At 37.8% G+C, this 26,058-nt stretch overlaps 1 protein-coding gene across 1 annotated transcript; it reads left to right on the top strand.

Moving 5' to 3' along the window:
* Positions 1,145–17,181, top strand: LOC109225607. The gene is made up of 22 exons (XM_019390334.1): positions 1,145–2,232; positions 3,112–3,227; positions 4,634–4,842; positions 5,674–5,793; positions 5,956–6,084; positions 6,164–6,289; positions 7,543–7,598; positions 7,679–7,778; positions 7,908–8,025; positions 8,214–8,423; positions 8,927–9,254; positions 9,820–9,913; positions 12,067–12,175; positions 12,729–13,000; positions 13,124–13,251; positions 13,467–13,701; positions 14,658–14,846; positions 14,993–15,279; positions 15,352–15,535; positions 15,628–15,870; positions 16,564–16,652; positions 16,754–17,181. Exons 1-22 carry the CDS (start codon positions 1,400–1,402, stop codon positions 16,899–16,901), a joined length of 4,323 nt encoding a protein of 1,440 aa, XP_019245879.1. The 5' UTR covers positions 1,145–1,399; the 3' UTR covers positions 16,902–17,181.

The raw sequence follows: 26,058 nt of genomic DNA, 5'->3' as shown, positions 1-26,058 counted from the left end.
TGTGTTATGTAATAGTAGTACAGTCATATAGTTTTCAAGAATTAACCCATAAAATTGTATACCATGTTGGTATAGTTATATGCCATAATCTATATTGGTAACATATGGTAGTTTGAACTTTTTTTGGTTGTTTTGGCTGCATTTTTAAGTGAATTCTATTCTGAAATTATTTATATGAACGTGATTTGCAGTGCTGGAAAATTTTTGTGCTGATGGATATAGGTATGTTTATTATGTAATAGTTTTTATAATTATAGGCAATTGTTGGAACGACCCATACAACTATATACCCTGTTAGTATATGGAATGAGCAAGTTGCTTTGCAAATATTTAGCTTGCAATGCGAGCATGTAATTTTCTCATACTTTTATTGTATCCTTTAATGTTTTGGTACAGTAGTATAGTCACAGATAGTTGTAGCAATATTCTAGAGCAATCATATACTCTGTTGGTATACATGTATACCATATTGGTATCATGTGGTACTAGAAGTCTTTTTTGCTACTTATATTTTTATTGCATTTTCCAATATTTTATTATCATTTCTATTCTAACTAGTATATATGGAGATTTAGTAGCCATAGATTATATTGTCTTGCTCCATCACTGGTTGGTGTTACTGCTAATGGTAGAGTATGTACTAATATTTGTACGGAAGGAGATCAAGGTTTGCATGGCAATCACGTGGAATTAAAAAAGGAACAAGAAATAAGGAAAAAAAATAAAAATAAAAAAATAAAGAAGGAGTCAAATTTGAGTATAAAATAAATTATGGTAAAAATAACAATAATACGACTTGGGCAATAATAAATGAATAAAAGATAAAAAATAAAAAAATAGGAAGAAAATGAGAAAAAAGAAAAGGAGAAAAGAAAAGAAAAAAGGAAAAAAAGAAAGAAACATAGAAATAAAAAAGAATTGGAGAATAAAGAAAAAATTCCTCACAAAACCTACTATGGATAGGAAAATATAATTAGTTTATAGGAATAAAAACAAATGAATAAATAAGTGTAAATAACTTTATTTTTGTGTATAACTGTGTCAAAACCCCTATATAATTTGTCTTGAAAGTACCATGTTTGTTTACGAGTAAGATGAAGTTGGCCAATGAGTTGCTGACAAAAGCTCTATCATGTAAATGGGAATTTTCTTTGAAAGAGAAACAAAATGGAAAACTCAGCAGGTGTCAGCCTGTCTTTTTCAGTTTTTCTCTCTCCCCCGAACTCCTCGCCTTCTCTTTTCTCTCCCCTCCACCTCTTCCCCTCTTCTTCTTCTTCTTCCCCTGCATTCCCATTTCAATACTTTCAATCAAATTCTGCTTCCATATTTCACTGCAAGATTCATTACTGTTTCAAATTTCTTTTCCCAATTCTTGTTCTATTTCTGATGAGTTTTTCTCATGGCCGTTCCCTTAATTCACCTTTTCATCTTCCACGTTTTCGTTTACGTTAATTTTCATACCCTTTGCTTCGTTTCAGCATCACTTTCTGATTTCTCAATTCTCGATTACAACAACAATTTCGATTCCGATCCATTGAACGGCGACTACGCACCTCCATCGCCACCGCCCCCCTCTCCACCACCCCACCCGCCCTCTCTCACGTGCGACGAACTACGTGGCATCGGGTCACTGAACACTACGTGCGAGCTGAATTACAACGTGAATTTCACGCGTGACGTGTACATTGAAGGAACCGGGAACTTATTCATTCTTCAAGGCGTCGTCCTCAGTTGCCCGGTTCCCGGTTGCTCCGTTACGATTAACATAACAGGTCATTTGAAGCTTAACGGTAACGCAAGAATTATTGGCGGCTCGGTTTATATAGTGGCAGGAAATGGGAGTTTAATTAGCCAGTCGGTTATAAACGTTACCGGGTTAGCTGGTGACCCGCCAGAGCAATCAAGTGGGACACCTAAGGATTACCAGGGTGGTGGTGGGGGTCATGGGGGTAGAGGGGCGAGTTGTGTTATGGATAATAAGAAGCTTCCAGAAGATGTATGGGGAGGAGATACCTATTCTTGGAAGTCATTGGAACAACCTTTTAGCTATGGAAGTAAAGGGCAGAGTACTAATAAGGACGATGATTATGGAGGGAATGGGGGTGGGAAGATATGGTTGGAGGTGATGGATGTTTTGGATGCAGGAGGAACTCTTTTGGCTGATGGTGGGGATGGTGGAATCAAAGGAGGTGGTGGTTCTGGTGGCAGTATTTACATCAAGTCCAAGAAAATGTAACGTAATACTAACTTCTCTTGTTTTTTTTTTTTGACTTACATACACTGACGTTATAAAAATGAATTTAGTTTTTTAAATAACCCGATAGTGTAAAAATTGTCTTTACTTGCATGCACCTGATAGACACCTAAGTTTGTCTGAAGAAGGTATACCTGTTTTCCACAACATAAATGTTGTCCCTATGTCCTTCCTTTGACAAAGTAGACTCTAGTAATAGAGACTTTCATCGCCAACTGCTAGGTTGGAGGTTGTGTAGCGTAGAGAGGGAGTTGTAAACTGAAGGTTCAATTACATTAGTAGGATTATAAACTCAAACGTCTCTCATTGAGTTTCACCTTAAGGGGGTCATACTTCCCTTCACCTAAATTGGAGCTTAAATCAGAGTTCTTCTCAGAAGATGTGGAAGGCCACCTTTTGGACAAACTTGACTTCGGGATATTGTGACATACACAGGGGTTTATAAAGATTTTAAGCTACTTCACTGATTCTCTTAAGGTGTTGGAATAATTTGACATAACATAAAGTTGCAAAATCCCGAGTTTGATTATTATGCCACCCATCAACAAAATATTTTCGCATGTTTGGCCCAAGAAAAGATTTAGTAAGACTTGAATAAATAACCAATAGCTAACAATTTAAGCTTTAGATGAGGCGGTTTGCAAGAATTCAACAAAAGAAAACTCATCATCAAGTGATTACATGAGTACCTATTTTTTATTATACTCTTAGAAATTACACTATAGTGTCCATTGTAAGCTTTACAGTGATTACTTCTACATTTCGGTACTGGTTAGGCCATGCAATATCTGATGAGTGATGACATATCTTTATAAGGTAGAATCATTTACTCAAAGCTGATGTTTCTTTCTGAGCAGGACAGGAGGCGGCAAAATAAGTGCTTCTGGCGGCAATGGATTTGCTGGAGGAGGTGGTGGAAGAGTTTCTGTTGAAATCTTTAGCAGGCATGATGACTCTGTGTTCTTCGTTCATGGTATGACCAAGAACAAAGAAAATTATTACTTCTCTTTTGCTTCCTAAGAGTTTGTGAGGATTTTTCTGTGTTTGAGCACCATCTTCGATTTGAGAATAGGGGTTTTAGAGCATTATAATATTGTGAATCGTCAACTGAGTATAGGGTTGTAGAGAATTAGTAATATTTTGCCAACTTGTTTGTCAAATCAATTATGCAGAGAGATGCAGAACTCATGCATATCTCCTATTGGACCAATTATGAATGTGAAGGAAAGACTACATAAATCGAGGTTTTAAGTCTTTGCTAAATGGAATTTAGAAGCAAATTGCCCACACATTTTTGATGGTAAGGATTTTCAACTCGTTTTAAGTGTTTGCTAAATGGAATGTTGAAGCAAATTTCCTACCCATGTTGGATGGTGAGGATTTCCAATAATAGAAACGCAATTTCAGCGCCACACTCTATCTGCTCTTCTGCCATACTAAGCTTTAGAGATTTCCAGTCGCTGTAGGCCAGTCCAGTGTTTAACAGTTGATGCAGTTAGAAAGTTATCTGCAAATTTTTTGGAAGAGTCCACAGAATAGCTCTTCCGGATGTGTTATTTACTAGGTTAAGTGTGTTTCAAAAGCTACACTTGAATCATTAATCTTTAATCATTTGTTATTATTTTTCCAACGTTGGTACGACCAGATCAGGGAAGTTCCATCAATAAGCATTTTCGGATCTTCCATCTACGTACATCAATAAGCAGTTTCTGTTCTTCTCTTATTCTTATTTCTCTTTTTCCCCCACAATGTAGATTAGAGTTTTTATTTTGTATGACTTAAGTGTTCTATTGTACTGACAAGTATCTTCTACTTCCTCTTTTTAAAGAATTAGCTGATGAAATGACCTTATGGCATGTTTCATATCACAAGTTTGTTACTTCATTAACAGTTACTGTTTTTAATAGTCAACATTCATGCCAATCCACTTCACTTTCTACGCGGTCTTTTATTTTGCTTTTTCTATGAAATTATTCTAAGATGTTTTTTTTAAAACCATCTCTGAATTATATTATGCGCAATAGTTGGTTTTTCAAGGGGTAAGACGTGGACTATCATTAACTTGTGACCTATGTTGCGCGGACTCTCCAAAACAGCTGCCGCACCCGTGTCGGATCCTCCAAAAATACACTATTTTTGGAGGATCCAACACGCATCCATCGATATTTTCGGAGAGTCCGAGCAACATAGCCTGTGACTAATTGCACCATTGATAAAGTTGACAACTTCATCAGGACTCTGCTCGACTTAAAATGATAATTTATATTGTATGTCACATTTGGAATTTTTGGACCATGGAATCTTTGTTTCCCTATCTGTAATTGATTATGTGGTATTGCGGGTAGAGTGTCAGTGCCTTTCTTTTTTATTGTTTGACAGGGGGAAGAAGTTTTGGCTGTCCCACAAATGCAGGTGCTGCAGGGACATTCTATGATGCTGTTCCTCGAAGACTCGTTGTTAATAATCACAACTTGTCAACAGATACTGATACACTTCTCTTTGAGTTTCCTAATCACCCTCTCTGGACAAACGTTTATATTCAAGATCATGCACGGGCTACTGTTCCTCTACTTTGGAGTCGTATGCAGGTCAATCATATCCTTTTGTCTTGTGAATCAGTGCTTCTAACTACAACATAATTGGATGTCTTTCCTCTATGTCAGAACTAATTTGGGATTTGCCAGATGTTGAGGCAGTTGATTGACTGTCCATTGACCACATTAGATTTTTTCCTCATTGAAAACTTTGCCAGAGTAACTTGGGCATGTTGGGATGTCGTTTTAGTAGCAAATCCCTAAGGAATCAATGTATGTGTAAAAGTCAATTGAAGAAAAAGTTGGCTCTAAATGGAACTGTTAAATAGATAAAACCAAATAAAGAAAACTCACTGATAGAAGGGGGGAGCCTTGGAGCAACAGTAAAGTTGTCTCCGTATGATCTATAGGTTACGGGTTCGAGCCGTGGAATCAGCCATTGGTGCTTGCATCAGGTTAGGCTGCCTACATCACACCCCTTGGGGTGCAGCCCTTCTCCGGACCCTGCGTGAACGCGGGATGCTTCGTGCACCGGGCTGCCCTTTATTTTCAATGAAGAAAACCCAAAAGTGGGTTCATTTTTTCAGCAGCAGTTTTTAAAAACCCCTCCCAATCACACTAGTGTTGCCGCTTCTCCCTCCTTCTTGCATGTTTCTATAGTACTCCCTTTTGTCTTTGTTGCTGCTTTTTCCATTTTATGCCTTTCTGGTTCGTTAGGCACGTATCATAGTCTAGGATCAGAAACCTAAGTTCATAAAGTGAAAATTGTGTCTGCTATCTTGGTTTGGCTTCCCTCCACCTTCATACATATAGATTTAAGTGTTAGTCATAGTTGGTGGTGCTCTAAGTTGATATTCGGAAATTAATATGCTATTTGTTGTTTAGGTTCGAGGACAACTTAGTTTATCGCATGGTGCCATTTTGTCCTTTGGGCTTGTACATTATGCCTTATCGGAGTTTGAATTATTGGCGGAAGAGCTCTTGATGAGTGACTCAGTAATTAAGGCAAGTATGTTCTCTAGTGTTTGACCCTCCTCATTCTATTCCAGCAAAAAAGGAGGCACACTCCCAAAATTTTCTTTTTAATTGCTCTTTTTCTTTTCAATATACATCTAGAATTCCTCATTTGTTGGGTGTTATATTTAATAAATTCTTACGAATTTCTAGATCTATGGGTCTTTGCGAATGTCTGTCAAAATCCACTTGATGTTGAACTCAAAGATGCTTATAGATGGTGATGGCGATGCAATTGTTGCAACATCTTTACTTGAAGTGAGCAATTTAGTGGTGCTAAAGGTAACTCATTTTACCTTGCTGCTATGGTTTTGGTTATATTTTCGTCGTTCATTACCCATCAGAACATATTGGTTTTTAGGGATCCTCTGTGATACAATCGAATGCGAATTTGGGAGTTCGTGGACAAGGTTCACTGAACTTAACTGGACCTGGAGATCTTATTGAAGCGCAACATTTGGTTTTGTCCCTGTTCTACAGCATAAATGTAAGGCTCTTTTTCTACTTAATACTTGCACTTTTTAAGCTCAACATCTGCTTTTGTCTTGTTCTGACAAATACAAGTTTATACTATCCTCATGTATATCTTCTGGGTGGTTTTGTCAATCAGATCTTGGTATTATACTTTCTCTCAAACTAGCTGAAATCAGGATATTTAGCAAATTATAAAATGTTTTTAACATTTTATGAATTCTGAAATTATTAGTAGTGTACTATGGAAGAAAAGCAATATCGATAATGTTCTATATGTGGATTGGAGCATGGATAAAAGCTGGACTCTGCATCTTGAGTTGTCGCCTCAGAAATTTTTCTGTTTCGATGATAAAAGAAACAGGTCTACTTATGTGAGATTCACAAGCATAGGAAGCCCCTAACCCTAATAAAGGTGGAGGGCTGCAGAAGATTATGGTCGTAAAAATGGTGCAACTATGATGAATAATTGATGCAGAAAATTTATATAGCCGGCTCTAATTAATTTGGGATTGAGGAATAGTTGATTGATTGATTCACTGATGATAAAAGAAGCATTTTTTAATTGGAAACTTGATAATAAAAGAAACATATGTAAAAAAGATCATTATGTGATTAAAAATAGATGGGAGGGTGGTTACAGAAGAATAATATCTATAGTACCTGTGCATATCTATAGCTAAGAATTTTTTAAATATATGAATACCTATATTACAGAGAATCCAAAATTAATCTGTAGCAAACTAATCTTAGAATCTTACCAATATTCAAATTTTATGAGGTTTGAGTTGAAGCAGCAGCATAGGCATCATTTTATTTTTTCTCTATCTGGAATATAAATATCAATATTTTTTGATAAGATAGGATTTGATACGTATGGGCGTATGAGTAGGAATAAAAATAGTAGGAATATAATACCTGTTAAGGCTAAAACATGATGTTCTTTCATGTGGTTGGACGAGGCGCAAAAGCATTCTATCTTTGTGGGGATTGTGTCTTATGGTTCATCAGACACCCACTTTGTACTCTGTTTGGCTTGATATACTAATTTCAAACATCGTGTAAAGGGCTTATGTCTTTACAAGGAGCATGAACTCAGGTTTTTAAATTTGTATGGTAGTTTGTAATTCCCTGCCTTAATCTTTCGTCTTCCGGGTCTTGATGCTAATTTTGAAGATTCTTCTTTGCTTATGAAACTTGAACCTAATACATTATAGGCAGCAATCTCTGAGCTTGCTAATGACAGTATTTTGCTGTTTCTATGTGAAGGTTGGACCTGGGTCTGTTTTGCGTGGTCCCCTTCAAAATGCAGGTGTTAATCACACGTAAGGCACGACTATCTACAACTAGTTCTTTTTGCTGGATTTGCTGATCTTTTTTAGAAAGATATTATTGCCAATGGCAGGAAACCAAGACTTTTTTGTGGAAGTGCAGATTGCCCAATCGAATTGATATATCCCCCCGAAGACTGCAATGTGAATGCCTCACTATCTTTTACTCTTCAGGTATTTGTGCTAATTGCATCCATCACTCAAGGGTTATCTCTTCCATCTTTATTCCTATAATTGTTTCAGTAGGTTGTGTCTTCGAGTTTGCTCTGTATTCTAGATGATTTGAACAAAAAAATCATTTAGGTATGCCGCGTTGAAGATGTTTTTGTCGAGGGCGTCTTAGAAGGGTCTGTTGTTCATTTCCATTTGGTTAGAACAGTTACTGTAAAACCTACCGGGTCAATAAGTGCGTCTGGGCTAGGTATGCTTTTTCCTTTTCCTTCCATTCATGTTTGTTATCTTTGTCCTTCTTGTAAGCTTTCATATTGCTTTTGAACAAGAAAATATTTCAGTATGTAACTGGAACTTATAAGAACACAATTTTCTCTCAGTTACCTTTCTAATCTTATGGTCCATATCCCGAGCTAAATGAATCTTTTTTATATAAAGGTTGCACTGGAGGGTTGGGCAGTGGTGTGCTCTTACCTAACGGCCTAAGCAGTGGTGCCGGACATGGTGGAAGGGGTGGTGATGCATATTATAACGGCAGCTATATAAGTGGTGGTATTTCATATGGTGACGCAGGTTTGCCTTGTGAACTTGGTAGCGGAAGTGGTAACCATAGTTTCTCTAGTTCAACTGCTGGCGGTGGCATAATTGGTGAGCGTTTAGAATTATCACATTAATCTCTTTGTTTGTTTACTTAAGCTATCCTTCGGTTTTTATGCTTAGACCACCCAAACCATCCTGCAGAAAAAGATCTCAAATATAAATCCATTGGGCCAAAGTATCTTATGCTATTTGAGCTACCTCCGATATAAAAAACAAAGTCACTCACATAGAACATGTGTTCTTTTATACATGGTGACAGATTACACATTTTACCATCCTGGATCTTCATGTTTTATTCGAATTTTGACATTGAAGGGAAGCTTATACATACACAAATCTTGCAGTTGAGCAATGGTCAAATTTCAAATCTTTCACACTTAGTTGAAATAGTCTTGCTTATTTGCTGTGAAATGTGGATTCATCTGTATTACAATGCAGTGCTCATAATTCTCATCACTTTTTCTTGATAATCCTTGCATAGTGAACATTGACCTCCTTCGAAACTTGCTTTGAGTGGAGAGTAATTGTTTGTGATGTCTCTCCTGAAACAGTAATGGGTTCATTGGAGCATTCATTGTCAAGGTTGTCTGTCTATGGTTCAATACAAGCCGATGGAGAAAGCTTTGGCAAGTACAGTAAAGAGGAAGATAGCAGGGTTCTTTCAAACATAGGTCCTGGTGGTGGATCTGGTGGAACAATTCTTCTTTTTGTTCAGTCTTTGGCCCTTGGTGATTCTTCTAGTATATCAACTATTGGAGGGCATGGTAGTCCTAATGGTGGTGGTGGCGGTGGTGGAAGAATTCACTTTCATTGGTCGGGCATTCCTATTGGAGATGAATACCTGCCTATAACAAGTGTAAAAGGGACCATCAATGTTGGGTTCGTATCTAATCTAGTGTACATATTCATTGAGTAGCTATAATTTACTTGCTGGGTAAGTTAGTTTTGTGAAATATTAAGTAATAAAGAGAAGTTCTGTAGTATCTAAAATTGTGTAATTTCTTTGGACCCGTAACCTTGATTCTGTTAGGCTGTGACCTAGGCACTTGAAGGATAAAAGTGATGATATATACAAATTTGGAGTGTTTCTACCAACCTGTAAGCAGGTATTCATCATAGGGCTGTGAGTATTGCATGTGAGAGGATGCCTATTGCTAGTCTGAATTTTACACTGTTTCTCTACTTTGTCTGAAGCACATTTCTATAGGTCCATCCCAGAAAACTGCCATTTCATTTGCATTATCTATATTGATCCAGATAATGTGCATCCTAACTGGGTAAGACTGCTTTTCTCAACTGTAAATGGGAGGAGTTTCAATCATGTTGGCTCTGAATTAAAGAACGGACCTGAGATCTAGCTCCTATACCATTAACCTTTTGTCGTCTATTTACTTTCAATCCTTATTGGATCTCGTTGTTCATTCTCATAATAATGGAACTGCAGGGGTGGAATTGGTATAGGTCTGGGACAAGATGGAGAAAACGGAACTCTTAGTGGCAAACCTTGCCCAAAGGGACTTTATGGGATATTCTGTCAGGTAACATGCAATTTCTACTTATGCTTGAAATTACTTGTTTTGGGGCTTGAAGAATTCGTAGCTTTTGTCTCCTATGGATCAGCAAGGCTATAGACAACCATGTATGCTTTGACATTGCATTTTGTAGACCAAAATGACTTATGCACGTATTTTATCTTCTTTTTTTTTTGGGTGTTTTATCAACTTCTAGGTCTAAAACTTTTCTGGTTCATACATTAACCTCTTCTATTATTGTTGTTACTGAACTATTGTCTCTTCTCGTCTTCATGAGCCGAGGGTCTATCGGAAACAACCTCTCTACTCTCCCGGGGTAGGGGTAAAGTCTGCGCACACACTACCCTCCCCAGACCCCACTTGTGGAATTTTACTGGGTTGTTGTTGTACTTTCACGTCTTCTATATCTCTAGAAACCTCACCTCAGAGTTAATTTTATTGCGATCTTATCTGTCAGTTAGCCAATGAAAAATAACATGCATGTTGGCTCAACTTGTTTCGCATCAAAAGGTTTGATCAGGCTTACATTGTTTTTACTTCTCAATGCTCTCTCTCTCTCTCTCTCTCTCTCTCTCTCTCTCTCTCTCTCTCTCTCTCTCTCTCTGGTTTAACATAGACTCTTGTCAGCTCATTCAATGTGTGCTNTCGCGTAAAGAAATTAGACACGTATGCCATTCATTATTCTTTTGGATTCAAGAACGTTGATTTTCACGTTTCTGCTTCCTCCATTCCCATGGCATTTCAGGATTTCTGGCCGCCCACAAGCCAATACGTTTTGCTCGAGCTTCTTTCTCCCACTAAAACCATGTAAAAAAGTTCTTTAGAAAGATTGCATTGGTCAGTCTATAGCGACATGAAATCTTAATTACCTTTTCCAAATATGTTTTAAGTCATTTAATACGGCATTGAACCTAATAAAAACACGATAGAAAATGAAAACAAAGGCGGGCACTACGAAGTTAGGTGAGGGTGAGGGTTTGGGAGAGAGAAACGTGGGAGGGGTGGGATATACGGTACCTTAAATTAAGGAGGGATATACCTGCATTAATTGTACCCTTAAAATACACTATGGTATAAATTGGTAATTTGGTATACTAAGTGTAATTAAGTCAAACCTTAAACATTGAGGGTAATAAGGTTTCCTATGTTGCATAGGAATGTAAAAATTCCATTTTAAATTAGCCAACTTAAGCTATATCCGAAATGACCTGATAATGAATAACTATTTTTATGAGCTAACTTTGACACTCCTAGCAATCAAAACCATATTTGTTGCATAATATGCTAATGTAAACAAATTACCGAATAATGTTGCTACAAAATATGGTTTATCCAATTATGCTATTTGTACCAATTAACTATGTGCAAAAGATTGTAGAAATGACACTATATTACCGCTTAGAGCACTCCTATTTAGAACTTATCCAGATTATAAAAATTATTTAAAAAATTAGCCTCTTGAGCCAGGGGTCTATCGGAAACAGCCTCTCTACCTTCGTAAGGTAGGGTAAGGCAGTATACACTCTACTCTCCCCAAACCCCACTTTGTAGGATATCACTAGGTTTGGTATTGTTGTTAAAAAAATAGCCATTTTTAGCAAACTAGAGGACTCATGCATGCTGCTGCTTCATCAATTTGAATTTGACGCTGAGGTGGCTAAATTTGAAACTTTATAAATTTCGGCTATTTATTAAATAGGGGATCCTAAAAGGCTATTTCTGCACTTTCTCCCAAAATGTAGTGATGGTTTGGGCCATTAGCGAAACTGTACTAGCCCAGTCCATTACCTTGTTCATTTTCTCTCAAAAAGGCCTGCTTTGTTCCAGAAAGATTGAAAAATGCTCGGAAGAAGTTTTGTTCCGGCGACGACGCTCTGCAAATCACGGCAGCTTCAACATCTCTTCTTCTACCCCTTCATTTTCCAACCCGTTTTAGCCCATTCCTCTCCTCACCAAACCAGGTATTTCTCCTCTCTCTCTCTCTCTCTCTCTCTCTCTCTCTCTCTCTCTCTCTCTCTCTCTGGTTTAACATAGACTCTTGTCAGCTCATTCAATGTGTGCTGTCCATGATTTTGGACCATCTTCTATTCTGTATCCTTAAGAACATGAAATCTATGTTAAACCTATCCGTTTTTAACTATGTGGATGAAATAATGCAGGAATGCCCTATTGGTACTTATAAGAATGTAAGCGGATCTGATAGATCCCTCTGTGTTAAATGCCCATCTCATGAGCTTCCTCATCGGGCTTTATATATTGCTATACGAGGTATGTTCAGTCTTTATTATGGTTAAGTGGTGATTTCATTTCCTGCAATTTTTGGCAACTTATTTCGGTTTTCATTGTTCAGTCATATTCACATTTTTCTTACTGTTAGATTCTCTTGGGAATCCAACTGATTCAGAATTAAGGCTTTTTTGATTGATAGGAAATGTATATGTTGGTAATTGAATTGGTGAAATATGATTGTTCTAATTGAATGATTGACCCCAAAATAGCATATCCTAATTATAAGATAGTCTATAGAGGTTACAATTGCAAAATTTGCACCCCGCAAATTTCTATTTGTTCGAGTATGTAAATAAATTGTAAAATGATCCAAGTAAAAAATGCCAAGTTTCTTTTGGGTCCCAATTCCAGTATGACCCCCACGCTTCATTAGCCCATACTTCTCCAGAACGGATTCCTATGATTAAAAAAGTAAATCCTTATCTCATAACGCGATAGCTCCATTAAGCGTTACTTTAGAATATAATTTGTAAGAAATTTAATTGTTCTATTTTTATTATCTGAACTTTTCGATGGCGCTTTAATGCTGCAGGTGGTGTCACTGATACTCCATGTCCGTACAAGTGCATTTCTGATAGATATCACATGCCACGGTGTTATACAGCACTCGAAGAGTTGATTTACACCTTTGGTGGACCATGGTTATTTGGTTGTCTTCTTTTCAGTCTCCTCATCCTTCTAGCTCTTGTTCTTAGTGTGGCTCGGATAAAATTTGTAAGTGCCGATGAATTGCCTGGTCCAGTGGCAGCACGCCGAGGATCTCCAATTGATCGTTCATTCCCATTTCTAGAGTCATTAAATGAGGTCCTCTATCCACCTATATTTCTATCATTTCTTTTTTCAGCTACCATTCAACCAAGATTTACGCTTGGAATATTAGAAATTTCCTCTTGGTGGGTAGTCTGATTTTCATGTGTGTTACTTTAGGTGCTGGAGACAAGTAGAACTGAAGAATCACAAACGCACGTGCATAGAATGTACCTTTTGGGGAATAACACTTTTAGTGAACCTTGGCATCTCCCTCATTCTCCTCCTAAAGCAGTAACAGAAATTGTGTATGTTTTCTCTCTTCTTCTATTAGACTAAAGGTTTGCTTATGCATTTCATGTAGGAACACTCAAATTGGTTCCTCATTAATATTAGTTGTTTAAGAACCTATTTGTAGGCACTATTATATGTTAATGTCTGTGTTTGTAGTTTCTTTTCATCCAAATGTTTTTGATAATTTTGTAACATTCAATAACAGTATCAAATTGTTAAACATATTCAGATATGAAGACGCATTCAACAGATTTGTGGATGAGATAAATGATTTGGCCTCATATCAGTGGTGGGAAGGGTCAGTTTATGGCATACTTTGCACTTTTGCATACCCACTTGCATGGTCATGGCTGCAGTGGCGCCGGAAGAAGAAAATACAGCATCTGCGTGAATTTGTTCGTTCTGAATATGATCACGCGTGCTTGCGTTCTTGCCGCTCACGTGCACTCTATGAAGGGCTTAAGGTCTATTTCATTAACCTTTCACCACATTATCATCCTCTCAAAAATTGTACAAGCTTGTTGAATAATCTGGTATTCGGTTAGAAAATGCCATTAAATGGATGTAGTAAGAGAGTTCTGAAATGCCAGTTGAGATATTTTGTATGATAGTCCGTGTAGAGCTATTTGCAACTAGCCAATTAAGAAGTCTAAGATGTACTAGCACTGCATCTTTGATGCAGTCATCGATTCTCTGGAGAGGTCACAATTGCCGCGAGGGAAGATATTACTGACAAGGAAGTTTTTTTTGTTTTGCTACTAATATTTGTTCTGCTTTCAAATGCCCTTTTTGGTTTAGAACCTAGCCGCATAATCGAAATGGGATCAGTTGGCCTGAACCCTACTTCTCTTTCACTGCTCGGGTTATCCCTTGATATATGTTGCATGTACAAATGTCTGACCAACAAGAAAATATGTTTTTGAGTTAATAAACTTAAGGAAATTCATATAGCCGACTCCAGCTTGCTTGGGGTTGAGGCTTAGTTGTTGTTGTTTAAGGAAATGCTATTCTATATTGCGTAACTACAAGTCTACTACCATGTAATGAGACACATCCTTATCTGTATCTAGCTTGGTAATTGATGGTTTTGCTTCTGGATAGCTGCATTTGAATGATTGAATGGTGGAAATGAAAGTCAGTAAGTTGAGTTTCTGGATGTGATTTATTTTCATCTGAACTCCACCAACCTTTAGAGATATGCTTGTGGCATGTATTAGCTTTTCTATGAAGCACAAGCACATAGTTGCAGTTTTGGAGTTGTAAAGATTGCCTCCGACTTACAAGTAGTTACAGCACTTAAGATTTAGTTTGGTGCTGCTGGTTCGACTTGATATTAGGTGCAACTTTTTTATGTCAGTTTTTGCTTCATTCTTGTGGATTTTACTGCCATTGATGTTGATCATCATCAATTCTAGTGTAGGTAGCTGCAACTTCAGATCTGATGCTCGCATATGTGGACTTTTACCTTGGGGGAGATGAGAAAAGAGATGACCTTCCTCCTCGTTTCCATCAGAGGTTACCAATGTCTATACTTTTCGGAGGAGATGGATCTTACATGGCTCCTTTCTCACTTCAAAGTGATAATATTCTGACCAGCCTCATGAGTCAGGTTTCTATTTATTGCTAAGTAGATGACTGTCTGTTCAGGATTTTGTGGGGATTAAGTCATTTCTTTTAGCAATTCCGCTTCCCTTCCCTTTCGTTAGAAGAATTTGTTAGATATTTTATTGTTCTTCTCTTTATTTGCCATTGCAGTCAGTGCCACCTACAATCTGGTATAGATTAGTCGCCGGTCTAAATGCTCAACTTCGTTTAGTTCGCCGTGGACATCTGAGGGCCAATTTTCATCCAGTTATTAGCTGGCTTGAGACTCATGCTAATCCCTCTTTACATGCCCATGGCTTACGAGTGTATCTTGCTCGCTTTCAACCTTCAGCCAGTGGTTATGACCAGTTTGGACTGCTTGTATGCACCGTTGAAAATGAATCAGTGATGCCATCGGAAGGCCAGAACAGATCTTTATTGCTCGAGAAGCACCCACGGTAATGATTCGCATGTTGCTTTATTTTTTGCTTCGATCTATTCTAGAGTTCATTCTCTTTCTTTGGATGCAGTACACCTGCTAATCGTTGGAGAAAGGCATTTGATCTTGTTAGAGTCAATGAACATGTGGCGATGCAGAAAAGATTACCTGGAGAAATTTTAAATGACAAGAACCTACAGGCTCTTAAAGACCAATTGACTTTTTGCTATCCTTTCTATTATATAATTCGTAACACAAGACCAGTTGGTCATCAGGTATGTTTGATCTCAACTGCTTTTGCTGCTCTTCTTTGTTGATCTGTCATCCTTACAAATTGCTCACAGATGCATGTTCTATATTCTTGCAGGATGTTATTGGTTTGGTCATCTCAATACTCCTATTAGGAGATTTTAGTCTAGTCTTGCTCACTTTGCTACAGCTGTATTCAATCTCAATGCTAGATGTGTTTGTGTTTTTGTCTATTCTTCCCCTTGGTATACTTCTTCCATTTCCAGCTGGAATCAATGCTTTATTTAGTCATGGACCTACCCGATCAGCAGTTCCTGCCCGTGTCTATGCTATGTGGAATATCATTTCAACCATTAATGTTGTAAGTAGCCACGGACCTTATGCACGCCTTTTTACTTTTTACCTCTGTGTCCCCACTTAAGATGACAAAATGCTCCTTGTTCTTAAACTTCCATACATCGTGTTCCTTACCTTTTTTTTCTCTTTTGCCGAGATTACCTCGATAAATAATTGATATTCCATGCTACAGCTATGCCTTCATTTGATTGGTATTTGTGCAGACATTGTTATTTGTTTAGAATAGAAAAGCAATGTGTTTTAACAATTTCTGATTCCAACGTTAATTCCCCAGCCTGTCCTCCTTTTCTTAGCAACGGATTTTTCTTCCAAATGAATAGCAAAGTAAATGAAGAATTTCTTACATCAAAAGTCCAGATTTTAAGTATGAACTCTATGATTACTGAAGTTCTGAATCCCATGAAGTCAAGTGGATTTCGATTTTATCCATTTTAAGAGTTCAAGGAGCATCCATATCACAAATAATTAATAATATAATTATCTAACTTGCTGGTTATGTGAACAATATTAGTCCCTTTAATCATAGCTCTGGGTGAGTCTAATAGGCATTTCATTATACTAAGGATTCTTCAAGATACACCTTCTCATTGTTAATTCAATTGTATGGCTTGAACAGCTTACTTAATAATGATAGTTTTCACTCGGTATGATACTTCATTTTCTGAGCAGTTCTTTCTTCTCGAAACATTTGCAACAGGTAGTAGCTTTCATATGTGGATTTGTTCATTTTCATAGCCAATCCTCCACGAAAAGACACCCAAACTTTCAGTCCTGGAATTTTAGCATGTAAGGAGCCTCAAGTCATCCTGAGGCAAAATTTAATTATATCTTGTGGTTGCTGTTACTAATGTTCTGGCATGGGAATGCGGTTGTGTTTGTGGGTGCAGGGACGATAGTGGTTGGTGGATGCTGCCTACTGGACTTCTCCTATTTAAAGTCGCTCAAGCAAATCTTATAAATTATCATGTAGCCAATCTTGAGATTCAAGATCGCACACTGTACAGTAACGACCCTGAAGTTTTCTGGAGGTCATGAAAGAAAACAAGAAAACAAGCTTTCTTTGTCATTCTTTTATTTGTTATAATCATTGTGTATAATTTTGAAGAGAGAGGTCAACTGAGTATAGGGGATAATACGAGGGTGTTTGAGCAAGCTGTGGGGTGTCTTGAAGTACATGAAACCATGTTACTGACTCTTTTGAAGGTGTAACAAACTCCTCCAACTGTGCAGAAACTTCCCCTAATGCCTATAAAAGTTGAATTTTATGTATACTTGGAATATTATTCTTCTTATTGTTGGAACTTTGTGTACTGCACTTGTGGCTTGGAGCCTGCTCTACTGCTGTATAATTTTGATCCGGTGCCTTGTCTTGCGTCTCAACTGCTTCCTCCTACAAGTCAGTCATAGCAAGGTTTCCTAAAGTGTTTAATTTCTTCTCAACTGGACAACAAATCTCAGGATTGGAACTTGTAGATTGTCATTAGAATTGTGACTTCTTGACTGTTGAGTTGTCTCTTAAGCTAGGAACTATCCGTCCCAGAGATGATTGGGATATAAATGGACATGCGTAGGCTTAAATGCTTCATTAGATTGCAAGCCTTATTAGATTATCGAACTGTATTTACAACAACATATCCAATGTAATTTCACAAGTGGGGTCTGAGGATTATCGAATTGTATTTTGAGAGGAAATTGATGTCCTGTAATAGTACAATTCAAATAGAAGAAATAACTCTTCAAACATATCTCCTGTATTTTATTTACTGATCTCCAATATTATGTTTTTTGGATAACCCATTAAAGAGCCATATAACTGAAATCACAATGGTAATCACAATCCAGTATTATGATAGGGATCGGTGCATTTAAGTAGACCTTTTACTCAGAGTGGGTTAGTACTTTGTTCTCCTTAGTGTGTTTCACGGCTTCCCAAGTTTTTCTCACTTCTATCACCATTCTCCACCAGCCTCAGAGGCAAAGGAAGCCTTTGGAACCGTAAAGTACAGAGACAATAAAGAAATCTTTCAATGTGTTGTATTCAAGAAGTAACAAGTATATATACAAGTACATAGAGCCATAACTATGGAAAGAATCAAAAAGGAATATGTATATTACATAAGATTATGTCTACATTCATTATCTAACACTCCCCCTCAAGCTAGAGCATAGATATTGATCATGCCCAGCTTGTTACAAAGGTAATCAACTCGAATTCCACTCAACGCCTTTCTTAACAAATCAGCCGGTTGCTCTCCTGTCTTCACGTAGCCAGCGGAGATCAAGTTCACCTGAATCTTCTCACGAATAAAATGGCAGTCAACCTCAATATGCTTAGTTCTTTCATGATACGCCGGATTTAACGCAATATGGAGGGCAGCTTGATTGTTACACCAGAGTTTTGGTGGTATTCGATGCTCTGACCTAATTTTAGTCAACAGATGATGTGTCCACATAATCTCACATGTAGACTGTGACATAGCTCTATACTCGAATTCTGCACTGGATCGAGATACAACACTTTGCTTCTTACTCCTCCGTGATACCAGGTTTCCTCCAACAAAGACACAATAACCAGTAGTAGATCTTCTATCAATTTTCGATCCAGCCCAGCCAAAATCTACAAACACTCAATACGAGTATGATTGTGATTGCTATATAATATGCCAAGTCCAAGAGCTCCTTTCAAGTAACACAAAATCTGTTCCAAAGCTGCCCAATGTTTGACCGTATGACTAACAAAACTTACTGCACAAGCAATATCTGGACGAGTCACAGTGAGGTAGTTTAATTTCCCAACTAACCTCATGTATCTCTTTGGATCGTCAAAAGGATCACCATCATCTTTCATAAGATGCACATTAGGAACCATTGGAGTACTGCAAGGTTTAGCTGCCAACTTTCCAGTTTCTGCAAGCAAGTCAAGAATGTACTTTCTCTGAGACAAAAGAATTCCCTTCTTGCTTCTATTTACTTCCACTCCCAAAAAGTATTTCAACTGGCCCAAGTCCTTTGTATGAAGCCTAGTATGCAGAAAAGACTTGAGGGAAGAAATCCCCCCATAGTCACTTCCTCTGATAACAATATCATCAACATATACAACAAGGAAAATAGTGGCAGCTACTAATTTCCGATAGAAGATTGAGTGATCGCACTTACTCATTTTCAGCACAAACTCCTGAACTACCTCACCAAACTTGCCAAACCAAGCTCGTGGACTCTGCTTCAAGCCATACAGGGACTTCTTCAAATGACAGACTTTCCCCTACCCCTCCCCCCCCCGCCCCGATCAACAAACGTGGGTGGTTGCTACTAAATACTACTTCCTCATAGAAGATCACCATGAAGGAACGCTATTCTTGATACTNCTGTATCTCTCTGGATCGTCAAAAGGATCACCATCATCTTTCATAAGATGCACATTAGGAACCATTGGAGTACTGCAAGCAAGTCAAGAATGTACTTTCTCTGAGACAAAAGAATTCCCTTCTTGCTTCTATTTACTTCTNCCCCCCCCCCCCCCCCGATCAACAAAACTGGGTGGTTGCTCTAAATACACTTCCTCATGAAGATCACCATGAAGGAACGCATTCTTGATATCCAACTGATGTAAAGGCCAATTCTCGGACGCAACTAGAGAAATAAAGCGGACAGAAGTGAGTTTGGCAACCGGGGAGAAGGTGTCAGAATAATCCACCCCATAAGTCTGAGCATACCCTTTCGCTGCAAGTCTGGCCTTAAGTCTTGCCACAGAACCATCTGGATTAACTTTAACTGTAAAGACCCACGTGCATCCCACTGGTTTCTTTCCCTTTGTTAAATCTACCAAATCCCATGTGTGGTTATCCTCTAAAGCATGTATTTCCTCAAGCATTGCATCAGACCATCCAGGATGATTCAAAGCCTCCTTCAGTGTTTTGGGTACGGAGATGGAGTCTAGAGAATCAATCATAGATCTAGACGTAGAGGATAAGTGGTCCTAGGAAACAAAGTTAGCAACAGAATATGTCGATTTGCAAGTACGTGTACCTTAGCGAAGAGCAATAGGAAGGTCAAGGTTATCTGGAGGATCAGACAAAGGAGGATGAGATGATGCAGGAACTAGTGCAGGACATGTATCATTTGTCTCTCGCCTCTGCGGATAAACTTGAACAATTGGAGGTCTTGCTAACACAGTTGGAGCAGGTATTGAAGGCGTAATAGTCGATGGGTGCTCAATAGAAGAACTGGGAGATCGAAGAGTATCATCTATTTGTTCTGTCAAAGTAGTGGTAACCTGATATACTAGCCACTCATCTTCCTTCCCCTGGCTTGTAGAAATGGGAGGTGCATAGAAAAATGGTGTAGTCTCTGAAAATACCACATCAGTTGACACTAAATATTTGCCAAGCATAGTAGAATAACATCGATAGCCCTTCTGAAGGCGAGAATAGCCCAGGAAAACACACTTCACAGCCTTGGGATCCAACTTGGTAAGAGATGGTCGAACATCTCGAACATAACATGTGCTTCCAAACACTTTAGGTTCCACCGAAAATAATGACTTGTTCGGAAAAAGAACACTATAAGGCACATTACCATCGAGTACACTAGATGGCATGCAATTAATCAGAAAACAAGCAGTAGAAACAACATCAGCCCAGAACTGTTTAGGAACCTTCATTTGGAACAAAAGTGCTCGAGCTGTCTCAAGTAGATGCCTATTCTTCCTCTCAGCAACTCCATTTTGAGAGGGTGTATCAACACATGAAGATTGATGTAATATACCATGTTGTCTCATGTAGGACTGAAATAACTCTGATATGTATTCTTTGGCGTTATCACTCCTTAGAGTATGTACTGAAGCATTGAATTGAGTTTTGACTTCAGCACAAAAGGCAGAAAAATGAGTAAACACTTCAGAGCGGCTCTTCATAAAGTAAATCCAAGTCTTCGAGAAGAATCATCTACAAATGTGACAAAATACTTATGCCCAGTTTTAGAAACAACTGGACATGGTCCCCAAACATCAAAATGGACTAACTCAAAAGCTGACTCAGCTCGCTTATTAACCCTTGGACTTAACGAGATGCGATGGTGTTTTGCAAATCGACATGACTCACAATCCAATGATGAAATATTCTGAAACTGAGGACAGGGCTTCTTTAGCAAAGGTAAAGAGGTATGTCCAAGTTGACAATGTGCTTCAAAAGGAGACACGACACTAGAGCATGCAACAGACCGTGGCTCCCATTCATCAGAGATGTAAAGATCACCAGATATATATCATTTACCAATAACCTGCATCGTCTTAAGATCTAGAAACAAACAATGAATGGGAAAGAACAAGACACAAAAATTAAGGTCTTTGGTAATTTTACTAACAAAAATCAAATTAAGGCCAAGTTTGGTAGACCTAAAACAGATGACAAGATAATAGAGGAAGTTGGTTTAACAATCCCAGATCCAACACTACTACAAGTTGATCCATTAGCTACAGTAACTGGAGAGGGTGCTTTGTGTGATTGAAAGGTAGAAAAAATATTTGGATTACCTGTCATGTGATTGGTGGCACCCGAATCAATCACCCATTTATTTGAAGAGGTGATAAGGCATGTTTTATGTGACCCATCGAAAGTAGTAACCGAAGAAGATACCTTAATTGATTTTTGATATTGAAGGAATTTAAGAAACTCGTTCGAAACCAAGATTGTTGGACTAAGAAATGTAGCATTATTTCATCCTTGCTTATCGTTCATAGCCATTGTTTTTCCAACTGACAAATCTCAAAATCAAAGAATCAAAAAAGTTCTGCCTCAATTCTTTAAAATAAAGCCGACCAAAGAGAGGGCAAGTTGAAGGCAACTTAATTTGTTATAAAAAAACCAATATCAGAATCAAATAGACAAACTTGAAAGGTTCCCGGGAGATAAAAATCCAGCAGCATTTGACCAAACTAAACAAAGGAATAAATTAAAGGAACTCTTCACCACCAAATAAAATAATACCGAGTGCTTATGAACCCCACAATGCCACCAAATTCACGAGAGAGAAGATTCGGTAGTATCTTCAGTAAGAAAATAGGGACAACCGTGATCCGTTGATTATAATCACTCAAAAAGAATCAAAGGCAGATATTAACCAGAAAGACTTCAAGTCATTAGAGAAACAACCAGAAACAACGAGAGAAACAGGTAAATTGCCAAAGAAAACCTCAATCAAATCAGAGAAGCAGTCACGAAGCAAAGAGTGGTTTGACCGAGAAAACCACCAATAATTTTGGCAGAATAGATGTCGAAGACGAAAGCCGGATCTCAAACTACCATTCCGCGCTCCCATATGCGCTGCTGGAGTAATCCTATCGGAAAGTTATTGCCAGCACGTAAGATTCACACACTTGGAATCTGGCCATCGGATTTTGGGTTTCAACATATCGGAGGGAGGAGATTTTTCCTAGGTAAGCCGTGATAGTTGATGACGTCCAAATCCACTACTAAAAAGTAAATGGACACGGTCGCATGCAATATAATATACCCAACTATGAGTCGGGGTCGAATCCCACAGAGAACAATATGTAGGCGATTAGGAATGTAAGAGAATTATCACTTGTTATGCAATGCCAAACACTTAGAATTTGTTTTGAGAAAATATTTATACCTAAATGCGGAAATGTAAACTAACCTAGAAAGCAAGTAAGATGATCAATGGCTACAAGAATGAATGCATCGGGAATTACATTCAAGTAACGATCCAATGTATTTCATGATTTAACAAATATGAACGAGTTTATGTTAATTAGCCACGGGTAATAATTCTATATTAGCTTCTTCCAAAGACTAACAAGAATTCCTAATTGAATTATCCCTAAAACAATTAAGAGATTAAGCACACCCGGATAGGGCTACAAGTAGTTCAATCCTATCCCTAGGTAGAATCTATAAAATGAGGGTTAACGCCTCAAGTTCTTGTTAATTAATCTTTCCCAACCCCAAATTATCTTTTCCAAAATTAATTCGGAGTAAATGGGCGGGTCCTAGGGTTAGCTAATCCCTTTGGAAATATTAAAGAACAAGAATAATTAAAGAAACAATAACTCACTTCATAAATAAATGAAAATCATTCAATACATAAGCACAACAAGGTATTTAATTCACACTTTAATTATGAATATTTCCATAAACAAGATTCAAGTGTTGGAAATAAATACTACACACTTAAATATTCAATATAAAGCAAGGAAATGAAGAAATAAACATAAATGGGTAAGAAATCCTTAACCACAAACTTGAAATCTTCAAAACCCAAGTGCCCTAGCTTCCACCTTGTTCTCTCTTGTTCTAGGAACAGAAAATAAGCCCCGAATTCCTTACAAATGAGCTAAATTGGGTATTAAATGGTTTGGGGCCAAAAAATATGAAATTCCAGAATTGCCCAGGTCTGATGCTCGATTTTCGCATTTGTGAACAAAGGTTCGCAATTGCGAAGTATGACTATATTGTGCACTTTAGCATTTGCGAAGAGGACTTCACATTTGCGAAGTTTGACTCCCCTGGTTGACTTCGCATTTGCGAAGTCTTTTTTGCATTTGCGATGACTGCCTAGATCCTCTTCCTTCGCAATTCCCATGCTTTCCTCGCAATACCTAAGACTGTAATCTTCGCAATTCCCAGGCTTTTGTCGCAATTGTGACCACCGAGGGCATTGCCCAGATTTTCCCCTTTTTAGCTTCTTTTTGACTTATTTCACTTGATTTCTTCAACATCACTTCTAAATCACATAGAACCTGTAATATAGAAGTAAATGGCATTAAACACGTGATTTTATCACATCAATCATAGCAAAAATATAGGCTTAAAGACAAGATAAGTTAGTAAAATACCAACTTATCAAACCCCCAAACTTAAACTATTGCTTGTCCTCAAGCAATGAAAGCGACAAAATCTCCTCCCAAGTATTTAACTCAACATTGCATCCTTATCATTCTAAGCCAAAAAGGTCTACTATAAGCACAAATGCATGACTTCGATTGGTACCAACAATTAAACCAATGCGTATGAATTGCCGAACACTTTTCATGAACTTTATTACATTTAAAATGCCCAAGCACTATGCAAATCAAAGTAGCAAATCAAGTCATGACACTAAAGCTTCAAAATTTACCTCTCTATCACAATTATCATTCTTTGGTCATTTCTTTCAATTTAAAATAGGATTAAATTCACAACTCAACTTTCATGTGCCCTCACATTTAAGAGAGGATCCCACACTCATAAATCTTAATTCAAAACACAAATGGGATATCAAATGGAAAGAATTAACTCTCTCTCAAAAAGATGTTCAAATGCATACAAGTAGTACCATAGGCTTTCCCTTCATGTATTCCTTCACTAATGTAGACAACTTGGTTCAAAATTAATTAGGACTTAAAGGGTTGTAGTTTAGGCTTTTGGTTAAGGTGGGGCACAATTTTGGTTCGAGTGACTCAAAACCTCCCCAAACACTACAAAATTTACAATCAAAGTCCACTTCATTCGAAAATATTCTCCATCCCTTCTTCACTTTTCATTCCACACCTAGTCTTCCTTTTATTCACAACTTTTTATCATTTTATTATATATATATTTTTTATTTTCTTTCCTTTTCAAAATCAAGGAAGGTTCACTTTTTTTTCTACCTTCCACCCTTTTAAACAATTTCCATATCACAACTTTTCCAACCTTCACCCCCAAACTTAGGCTTTTAGCCTATGTTTACACTTTCAAAGTACTTAGGGAGGTAGGGTGCCAAAAGATAGATCAATAAAGAACAAAGGATTAAAGCTTGTAACATGGTTGCCAAAGAACAAGGTTAAAGGCTCAAAATTGGATGACTAGGGAAAATATTCAAGGGTAGGAAATTTAAGGCACAATAGCGGTCCAAGGAAGGCCTAATATCATTTTCCAAACCAAGTTAGTCTATGATTTCGCCTTGAAGCACATTTCGGGCAAGTTCTAGACTACAAGTAATGCAAAAGAACTCACAATAAATCTCACCACACATGGCACATGAACATTCAAGTGGAATACAAATCCAAAATCCAGTTGAAAACAATGACTCAAAGAGGTTACATATAGCATAGGAAGCTATTTAGTGAATCAAAGAGCCAAAATTTGAGTCTAACAGTCATGACATTTCTACTTCAATTATATATTTTTTTTCAACAACCAAAGATTCATATGCCGAGGTTTAAATCATGTTGGTACCAAGCAAGCCACAACTTGGTCAATGGGCACAAACTCCAACCCAAACCATTTATTCTTCCTGATATTAACATAGCTATATCTAAACTACAAGACTAATTCCCTTAAGAAAGTTGTCTATCTATCCATCATCGGGAAAAGTCGACAAAATTTTTCTACAATTACCCGGTTCAAGAAGAAAATTGGCATCCTTGGAAAAAGAACCGTGGTACAAAGAAAACCAAGGATATCCCACTAACATAAAACATACTATAAAAAAATTAAGACTAAAATAAATAAAATTAAGAAGCTAGTAACCAAAATCAAGAAGCTAATAAACATAATAATGTCACACATCACATGAAAATACAATAACAACCAAATGAAAACAACCAAAGTAGCAATCTCCACAGTTATCCACATTTATACAAGAACAACAATTATACAAGAAGCCACCCCCAACCAAAGATCATGCATTGTCCCAAATGCAACTAAATATGATAGAGTAAAAATGGTGGAAAGTGCTCCCTGAATACTGCATCAGGTGTTCTCCTTGTTGTCTGACTCGGAGGCATCCTCCTCTCCTTCTTCCTTGGACCAATGAACAGGAATATCATCATCATCTACCGGCCTGGTCGATGGCATTGGGTCTTGAGGCTTAGGACTTTCCACAGCCCTTTTACACCCTTCCACATGCGGGTAAAGAATTTGTCTCTTTTCTTCTCTCTTTTCTTCATCTGGGTGTGTGCCTTTGCTAGAGTGCCATGAGAACTACTCAACTCACCATGCGCCTTGGCCAGCTCAGTGTATGCCTTCTCCAACGTCTTGAGGTGATCCCCCTGCTTCCTCTGATCATCAAGGTACTTTTGAAACTTTTTCTTGGAAATGTATGCAGGTCCCTCAGATGTTTCCCCAGGTCCCTGTGGAAGGCCAGCTACTAACTCGCGGATTACCCGCATCTCCTCACTAAGCACAGCAAATGGTCCTCCTGCAGAAGA

The sequence above is a fragment of the Nicotiana attenuata genome, chromosome 5, assembly GCF_001879085.1.
Source record: "Nicotiana attenuata strain UT chromosome 5, NIATTr2, whole genome shotgun sequence".
NCBI lineage: Eukaryota > Viridiplantae > Streptophyta > Magnoliopsida > Solanales > Solanaceae > Nicotiana > Nicotiana attenuata.
This window is presented reverse-complemented; position numbering and strand designations above follow the sequence as displayed.

Coding starts and splice junctions, on each gene's coding strand:
- LOC109225607 (XM_019390334.1), top strand. CDS start 1,400: ATGGCCGTTCCCTTAATTCACCTTTTCATCTTCCACGTTTTCGTTTAC. Junction 8,424..8,926: donor TGCTGGCGGTGGCATAATTG/GTGAGCGTTTAG, acceptor CTCCTGAAACAG/TAATGGGTTCATTGGAGCAT. Junction 13,001..13,123: donor TTCTAGAGTCATTAAATGAG/GTCCTCTATCCA, acceptor GTGTTACTTTAG/GTGCTGGAGACAAGTAGAAC.